This window comes from Talpa occidentalis, unplaced genomic scaffold, assembly GCF_014898055.3.
Source record: "Talpa occidentalis isolate TD23 unplaced genomic scaffold, MPIMG_talOcc4v2.1 talOcc4.2, whole genome shotgun sequence".
NCBI lineage: Eukaryota > Metazoa > Chordata > Mammalia > Eulipotyphla > Talpidae > Talpa > Talpa occidentalis.
Genome location: NW_023602073.1, coordinates 5673819 through 5683079, shown reverse-complemented (window position 1 = coordinate 5683079; position 9261 = coordinate 5673819). Strand labels below are relative to the sequence as shown.

The 9261-nt window shown below is 50.2% G+C and overlaps 1 protein-coding gene across 4 annotated transcripts in view; it reads left to right on the top strand.

The window, feature by feature from the left end:
- The first annotated feature begins 677 nt into the window (after positions 1-677).
- Positions 678-9261, top strand: part of DTNBP1 (dystrobrevin binding protein 1) — a 118357-nt gene continuing 109773 nt past the window's right edge. For 3 of the 4 annotated variants that reach the window (XM_054698325.1, XM_037518898.2, XM_054698324.1), the window contains exon 1: positions 678-751. In XM_054698325.1, the coding sequence (XP_054554300.1) occupies positions 696-751 (56 nt within the window). In that variant the 5' untranslated portion in view covers positions 678-695. Of the gene's footprint in view, positions 752-2277; positions 2391-9261 lie in introns of those variants that run through there. The other variant, XM_054698326.1, reaches the window with a different exon arrangement.

Below are 9261 nucleotides of genomic sequence, written 5' to 3'. Positions count from 1 at the left end.
TCCAACCCCCTTTCGCGGTTCTCTCCCTTGCATGTCAAGGGGGAGCCCCCCGGGCCCCCCCCCCCCCCCCCCCGGGGCCAGCACAGCAGCCCCGGCCTCCGGCTCCCCCAGCAGCAAACGAGGCCCCGCCCCTTCTCCGCAGCCCGTCCTGGCGCGCTACTGCGGCTGCGCGGGCCGGGCGCGGCGGGGGCGGACGGGAGCGCGCGTGTGAAGGGCGGACACGCGGAAGCGGCTGCGGCGCGGAGCGGGGCGAGGGCGGCCGGGGGCGGGGCCGGCGGGAGCGCGCGTGTGAGGGGCGGGCACGCGGAAGCGGCTGCGGCGCGGAGCGGGGCGAGGGCGGCGGGGGCGGGGCCGGCGGGAGCGCTCGTGTGAGGGGCGGGAACGCGGAAGCGGCTGCGGCGCGGAGCGAGGCGAGGGCGGCGGGGGCGGGGCCGGCGGGGGCGCGCGTGTGAGGGGCGGGAACGCGGAAGCGGCTGCGGCGCGGGGCGACGGCGGCCGGGGGCGGGGCCGGCGGGAGCGCGCGTGGGGGGCGGGCACGCGGAAGCGGCTGCGGCTGCGGCGCGGGCGGCGGGGGCGGGGCCGGCGCGGGCGCGGGCGCGGGCGCGGGTGACAGGTGCGGGCCGGGCCGGGCCGGGCCGGGGCCGTGCGGGGCGGGGGCGGCGGTCGCGGCCCGAGCGGGGCCGGCGGCGGCGGCGATGCTGGAGACCCTGCGCGAGCGGCTGCTGAGCGTGCAGCAGGATTTCGCCTCCGGGTGGGTACGCGGCGCGCGCGGAAGGGTCCGGGCGCCGGGCCGGGGCGCGGGGGGCGCGGGGGGGCCGGGCGGGGGGCGCCGGGGCCGCCGCCGCGCTCCCCTCGCCCCGGGGCCGGCCCGCGCGCCCCCCCCGCCGAGCAAAGTCACGAACTTTTCCGAGGCCGCCGGGCGGCGCGAGTAACTTCGGTCCCGCCGGGCTGGCTCCGCCGGGGGCGGGGGGCGGCCGGGGAGGCGGGGACCCCTCCTGGCGGCGCCCCCCGGGGGAGCAGGGGCGCGGGGAGGCGGGGACCCCTCTTGGCGGCGCCACCCGGGGGAGCGGGGGGGGCGGGGACCCCTCCTGGCGGCGGCCCCCCGGGGGAGCAGGGGCGCGGGGGGGCGGGGACCCCTCTTGGCGGCGCCCCCCGGGGGAGCAGGGGCGCGGGGAGGCGGGGACCCCTCCTGGCGGCGCCCCCGGGGAGCAGGGGCGCGGGGAGGCGGGGACCCCTCTTGGCGGCGGCCCACCGGGGAGCAGGGGCGCGGGGAGGCGGGGACCCCTCTTGGCGGCGGCCCCCCGGGGGAGCAGGGGCGCGGGGAGGCGGGGACCCCTCCTGGCGGCGCCCCCGGGGAACAGGGGCGCGGGGAGGCGGGGACCCCTCCTGGCGGCGCCCCCCGGGAGCAGGGGCGCGGGGGGGGGGGCGGGGACCCCTCCTGGCGGCGCCCCCGGGGAGCAGGGGTGCGGGGAGGCGGGGACCCCTCCTGGCGGCGGCCCCCGGGGGAGCAGGGGCGCGGGGGTCGGGGACCCCTCCTGGCGGCGGCTCCCGGGAGCAGGGGCGCGGGGAGGCGGGGACCCCTCCTGGCTGCGCCCCCCGGGGAGCAGGGTTGAGCGCATCTTCCTGCCGCCCCCGCGGGACTGAGGCCCTGCGCCCCGCGGCCCGCCCGGGAGAGACCCCAGCGGCCAGGGCGCTGCCCCCCCCCCCCCGCGCACCCCTCCCTGCACCCCGTACCTGAGCCCCCCGGCAGCCCTGGCCAAAGTTCGAGGCCTGGGTCCTCTGGGCGCTGGGCGGGCTGGTGACCCAAGGCGCCCCTCCTTCACCCAGTGAACGCCTGGGGGGGCGGGGGGGGGGTCGTCTTGGGTCAGAGCAAAGACTCGGTAGCCCAGATGCGGTGGGTTCTCTGTGGTTGAGAGCTCGAGGCAGCCTTGCCGAACTTTGCTTAGAACCAGCTGCCTGGGCACCTTGAACCACCTTCTTCAGTTCTTTTTTTAAAGATTGATTTATTTTTGCATACAAGAGCTGGGGTGCAGGCCAGAGGTGTGGGGGTGAGAAGATTCATCAGAGTGGGGAACAGGACAGGCAGATTGACCAAAGTACACTGCTGAGGGGAGCAGCGGGGAGACAGGAGAGGTCTGCCGCACCATGTGGGTAGCTCCCTGGCCGGGTACCGAACTCGCGCTGCAGTGGCTGCAGACAGCTTCATGGGTTGCGTCTTAACCCCTTGTGCCACCAGGGAGGCCCCACCTTGAACCTTCTTGATGCCCGCGTGGCACCCCTCAGCTGTGCTCGGCCTGGGGCTGGGGTTTTGAAGATCTCCAAGGGGATTCCAATGTGCCTCAGTCTGGAAACCAGACTCTAGCGTCAGGGCGGCCAACATATTCCTGCAAGTTAGTCTCATTCTCTTGCCTCAGTTTTCACGACTGTACAGGGGCGGCAAAGATGGCACTTACAGGGTTTACTGTGAAAGATGGGCCACACAGTGAGCACGATGCCATCGCTGTTACTTAGAGCTTAATTCATTTATATTTTTCCATTACTCTAGAAAGGATTTGTCACCATTAGCATCAGATATCCTTTGGCAAATGTTCTCTGCGGGCACTTCGAAGTCATGTGGTTTTCAATTTCTAGCGAGACCGCTGGTAGCTAGAATTTTAGGAGACAAAAACGTTTGTATTGTTTCCTTTTGGGTTGTGAGTACTAAGTGGCAAATCCATTTAGCACTCAGCACATGTCAGGCATTTTTGATATTTGGCTTGGTGTTCTTAGGAATATTCTGGTTGTGCTAGGAGTCATTCATCGATGGTGTATTTACATGCTTGAACTTTTTTCTCCTTTGAGTTTAAAAAGCAGCTTCAGAGTGTAAATTCCTGTCTTGAAAGATTCATCACCCTGGAATGGTTCACTGGTAGCATGAGAATGGTAATAGGTGAACCCAATGAATTTTAACCTTTCTTTCAAACTTAGAAAACGTACAACTTAAGATCAGGTAAGGGCAAGTTCTGCGCCTCCCTCTCCCCTTCTCAGTGAGTCCTAACTTTATTTAACTCACTTAGAACTCTTGGAGCTTTTTGGAGGGTTCAGGTTCACACAGAACATACGCTCCTTAGGGTTTGGCCTGACCTCTGACTAAAACTTGGAAACTCTGGACTTTGGTTTCTGCCTTTTTGTGCTGTTATAACGGACGGCCTCAGGATGGAAGTATTTGGTTTGCAAAACCCTCTTGGAACTGCAGGTCGGATTTACCAAAGGCTTACAGCTGCCTGTCCCCAGCTGGTGTTTCCTATTAGCTAGACTCTGGGTTCTTGCAGATAGGAATGGAAAACTTATTACTGCTTGCAGCTAATGCAATGGGTGGTTCCTCCTCAAAGCCGCCTCTGCACCTGACCTCCACCCTGTGCAGTGTGCTGGTCCTCTCCTGTCCTGTAAAGACTTGCTTAAAGAAAAGAATCTAATAATAACGTAATTTACGTGTGGCAAAACAGTGATTTTTGCCTGAACTGTTGACTTCCAGGTTTGCCCCATTTTTTCATAAACAGAAAAAAGAATTGCAATATCAACTTGATTTAGTAAGTATTTATTGAGTTCCTGCTAAGTGCCACACTCTGGGCTGGGCACTCCCAGTATCCTTTGTCATAGAAGCTTTTTCATTTTATTGAAATGATTTTAGAGGCAACATGCTCAATTTTGCCTAGTTTTTACCAGCAATGTCTGTATATTGGGCTAGATCCTGGGACTACAAAGTTGGCTAAAATGAGTTCTGCTCCTTTGGATGCCCTTCACTGGTGATAATGTAAAGTAAAGCAGAAGAAACTGCATATTAAAGGCACAGTGGTATGGCACTGAGCCCAGAGGGAGGATCATTCAGATGCACCTGTAGGCCTCCAGGAGGTGACTTCTGAACTGGGTTTTGAATGAGGCTAGGTTGTAAGGAGATTAGTAAGAGCATTTCAACTTGGAAGCAGTTGTGGGAGATGGAGCGGGAAAGGAACTTTAGTGGCTGATAGTAGAGGATTTGCTAAAATAATGCGTTAAGTATTTATTGAGCACTTACTCTGTGACAGGCACTATTCTGGGAGCCAGGGATATAGCAGAGACCACACAAGACAGCAAATAATGCCCCTGTGCTTTTTGTAGTGACAGGAAAGCATAATATCTAGGTAAAAAAATGATGGCTAAAAGTAAAGCAGGTTCAGGGGGATTGGGATGGGCTAATTGCTGTTTCACATCAGGTGGTCCTGGCTTGTTTTTAGGTTGACTGAATTCTTTGAAGGTTTTTGTTGAGAAGATTCTGGAAGAATTATTTGAGAGGCAGAGATGGGGGACAGGGAAGATTATTTAGGAGGCTGTAATCAGCAGAGAGATAAGGCAGTGCTGGTAGAGCCACATGGGGGAAAGCTCTTATTGACCTTTCCACAATTTCATTTTCAACTCTCTGTAACATTCCTTTTTTTTTTTTTTCCTTTTTAATTCCTAACTAATTTTTTTTTTTTTAAAGATTTATTTATTTATTTATACAAGCACTGGGTACAGTCAGAAGCACTGGAGGGTGAGAGAATTCACCAGAGCCAGAGCGGGGAGCAGAGCAGGCAGAAGGACCGAAGTACACTGCTGAGGGGAGCAGCGGGCGGCAGGAGAGTTCTGCGCGCCATGTGGGACCCTCCTCTGGTGGCCAGGGAGCAGCCGGGGATCGAACCTGCGCTGCAGAGGCCGTGGGCAGCTTCGCAACCCAGCGCTCAACCGCTGTGCCACCGGGGAGGCCCCAATTCCTAACTAATTTTTAAGGAGGGACTGGATGGACCAGTGCTGGTCAAATTTGTAAACAGTGAGATGTAGGAAGTGAAAAAGTTAGAGAAGTTGAGGGTGTTAATTTTGGAGTATCAATCATAGATAAATGATGTCATTTACTAATATAAAAGAATTTAAGAATAGTTTCAATAGAGAAGGAGCTGTTGACCATGAATTTTTTTTAAAGATTTATTTATGCATACAAGAACTGGGGTACAGGCCAGAGGTGTGGGGGATGAGAGGATTCACCAGAGACAGAGTGGGGAGCAGAACAGGCACACTGACTGAAATATACTGCTGAGGGGAGCAGCAGGTGTATCAGGAGAAGTCTGCTGCGCCATGTGGATAGCTCCCTGGCCGGGGATCGAACTTGTGCTGCAGTGGCTGTGGATAGCTACATAGGTTGCGTTTTAACCCCTTGTGTCACCAGGGAGGCCCGACCATGAATTTGTTGTGAGGTAACTTAGAGCTTGACATCCACGAAGCAGTTGGAAATTTAAGAAACACTCAGGAGAGCTGTCAGAGGGAAATAGTGTGTTTAGGGTTAATTAGTCTCTCTTTCCTGTGTCTGTGAAGCTTTTTTTATGAATTGCCCAGTTTTCAAAATTTAAAAGTCTTATGGGTTTCTAAGTGTGATTAACAATTGTAGTTAAAAGAATTGATCCTTGGGCCTCCCTGGTGGCGCAAGGGGTTAAGATGCAGCACTATGAAGCTATCTGCAGCCACTGGCAGTGCAGGTTTGATCCCTGGCCAGACCAGGGAGGTGACCCACATGGTGCAGCAGACCTCTCCTATTTTGCCCGCTGCTCCCCTCAGCAGTGTATTTCAGTCGATCTGCCTGTTCTGCTCCCTACTCTGACTCTGGTGAGTCCTCTCAACCCTCTGCGTCTCTGGCCTGCACCCAGCTCTTGTATACATAAATGAATAAATCTTTTTAAAAAAGATCCTTAATGACAAAATATGCTAATTAATATAGTTTGTGGTGTTTTAAAGAAAGCCACTCTCACCTTTCATAATAGATAAGTCTGGATGAATAGAAAATTGAGGTACAAATAAATAGAAGCCATCAAGGTCACCCCATGATGTCGAATCTGCTAGAGAAAGCACTGTTTTGTTCATTCTTTGTAATGCCCCATCCATTATTTTATTTACTTCTTTTTAAACTTTTTGTATAAGTAGTTTTGCTGGTCATCTTTATCTTCGTAGGATCCTACCATTTTAGTATTTTTCTACAAAGCTTGAAGAAACAAAGATCCTATTATAAAGTCTTAGGAGCAATCTGAAAATAAATTATTAAAGCGTTATGATGAATTTGAGGTTTAGTGCTTTGAACTCAAAAGCACACGTAGTTGTGTTTAGTAGGAAATAATTGTCCGGTGGCTCACTTAAGTCTATTGATAAATGGCAGCACTTACGTCTTCCTGGGGGTCTGTGGTATTTTAGAAGTTATGGGCAAACCTTGTATAGGACTTGCTGCATCGGGGAGCCTCTATTTCACTTTAGCCCAATAGTGTACTGAATTTAGTTTTTCACCCTTCTTGATGGGGACAGTTTTTATACCTTTCATTTGAACTAGCTTTGCAGTTAACAGTGCTGCCAAAGTCACAGTGGAATTTCATTTAATTATTGTGGCAGGTCATGGCCGAGTGTCAAACTACTGGTGTATGTCTGAGGAAAGCAGGTGTGACACTACACAGTATTTCCTTCTCAGTGTGCCATGCACTGTGGGGCACTAAGTGGACTTTACTCTAGTTGGTTATTTTCAGCACAGGATCAAAGTAAAAGTGGAGAGCTACTTTCAGCTGAATTTTGGTTTTTGAGAATTTATTTCAGGAAGGACCTTTCTGGGGCCTTTTTGTTACTTTTTAAACATATCTGACCTTTTATTTGTTCAATTGTAGAATTGTCATTGTAACCTGTTGCTACTTACTGTTTTTTGACTGTTTCCTCTTAGCTACTTTGTGTCCTTCTACAATTTAATTTCTGTTCTGAAGTTTGGCACATTGACACTTTATATGAGAAGTTATAAGAAAAATGAAAGGCTTTTTGCTAAAATATTTTTACCAAGTTTCAAACATACACAGAAATAAAATAACATAGTATACCCCACATATCCATTACTTAGATTCAGGAATTGCCAACTATTGCCACATCTGTTGTGTGTCTCCTCATGTCAGGGGATTTGTATTCTCGGACCTGCCCATTATCACCAGTCTGCATCTTCTAAAGCACAGAGACAGTCCATAAACGCGGTGCCAGTGCCCCACCTAACAAAATTGACACTCATTCTTTGATCTCTGCAGTTACCCAGTCCATAACCATTTCCTGATTTTTAGAAATGTCTTTTTACAGTTCATTTGTTTAAATCCAGATAAAATAAGTTCCACATATTACATTTGATCAAAGACCAATATTTAAAGCAGATGGTTAAGGAGCCACACAGGGGAAGATCTTTTTGACCCTTCTCTTAATGTTTTGTATTTTCTCTTTTATTCCTAACTAATCTTTTCTTATTGGGGGGAAGGGGACATTGGAATTGTCCCAAATCACCAAAAATAATACTAAAATCATGTTGATCGTAATGCACTGCTGTGTATGACTATCCTGGAATAATTCTACCTGAGTTGTCATAACCAAATGCCTTTCTTAAATTTGGGAGTGTGAATGGTTGAGCCTAACTATTATAATACTATGTACTATCTATTCCTTTTAATTTTTTTTTTTTTTTTTTTTTTTTTTTGGGACCCTCCCCAGTGGCCGGGGAACAAACCTGTGCTGCAGAGGCTGCGGGCAGCCTCGCAGCCCAGCGCTCAACTGCTACGCCACCAGGGGAGGCCCTATTATCTATTGCTTAATCTTAGTTTAAACCTGATTTACCAATTTCCGAGATCAGCTTAAAAATTTATGTTCTTTAAGAAAGATTGAACTTTAATTCCCTAGACTCATTTGGAGAAATATTTATAAATTAGCTTTGTATTAAAGAGATTGCTGAATGTTTTCAACATTGTGAAGAAATTAGCCTCATCAATATTTTAGCTTTTGAAAAAGAACGTAGAGTACTGTAAACATCTGCATGAAATGGACATTCCACCTTGTTTTAAAAAGTAAATTCATCAGAAATTCCATGCTGGTGCTTAGGCAGGCATTATTAACAAAAAAAGGACTTCTGTGTCAGGGCTTGCATGTATAGAGCAGGTTGTACATTGCACCACTCAGAATTGTGGCACTCATGAGTGACAGCTTGAATTATAGGGCAGTCTCTGGCACAGTCAAGTGTCTTGAGAAAGGGCCGCCTGTTTCTCTATTTACAAGGACTGTGTAGGGCCTAGCAGTGGCATTGTGGCCTGTGCTCAGACTATTTAGAAAGGAATATTTAATTATCAAAGTAAGAACGTATTTCATTATATATCTTATTGTGTATGAAATGGTCTCATAATTTGGTCCTTGCTTTTTGGAAACTTCAGTTATATGGCAGGGTCTACAATAAATGGCTCAGAGTCTTTGGGCATATTTTATATGTCAGGGAATCTGATTTGTTTTACTTTATTTCTAGCCCATTCATCTCTTTTGCAGTGAAAACTTTAAAAAAGTAAATAGGAAAGGGGGAGGATAAACTTAAGTAGCGAACAGAAGTGACAGCTAATAACCAGATGACCAGTAGTAGAGGTAGGGATGAAAGTTTGAAATTTAGAGAAAAAAGACACAGGGTCCCAAATAGACTCAAAAACCACTATAGGTTGTTTCAAGTTGGTAAGTAAAGAGGTATTCCTATTATAGAAACATCTGAGGACGGTACTGTTTTGGCACAAAGTGCACCTGTGGTAACTACAATATTGAACTATAGTTATTAGAAAATCTTAAATAGAATATGCTGACTCTTCAATGAAATCATTTTACTACATTTTAGAAAATTGTTCATCAACAGGTAAAACTGTTGACACTTAAGGAGATTTGAGAGCCTGGAATAATATTTCCTTATTAAATGGTGCTCCTTAGACTCTCTGTTACCAACCTTCTTCACCTGTGTGGACCACTTCTTTTTCTAAGGATGCCAAGTAAATGAAGTTTCTATACTTCAGTAATTTTAGGGGTTTGGGCAAGAAAAAATACAGATATTTGCTACAACTTTTCCTTTGTGATTGCTGACACGTAGTTAACACTCAAATATCTGTTGTCTGTCGAGATACTTATTTCTTGCTAAGAGTTTAGCTTATCTGACTATTTATTTTCCCCACCATTATCCCTGATATCCCCTGTTCCTTTCTCCCTCCTTAACTGCAGAATCCTCATAGTGTTTATTTTTTATTTTTTATTTTTAAAAGATTTATTTATTTATTTATACAAGCACTGGGTACAGTCAGAAGCGTGGGAGGGTAAGAGAATTCACCAGAGCCAGAGCGGGGAGCAGAGCAGGCAGAAGGACCGAAGGACACTGCTGAGGGGAGCAGCGGGCGGCAGGAGAGGTCTGCGCAC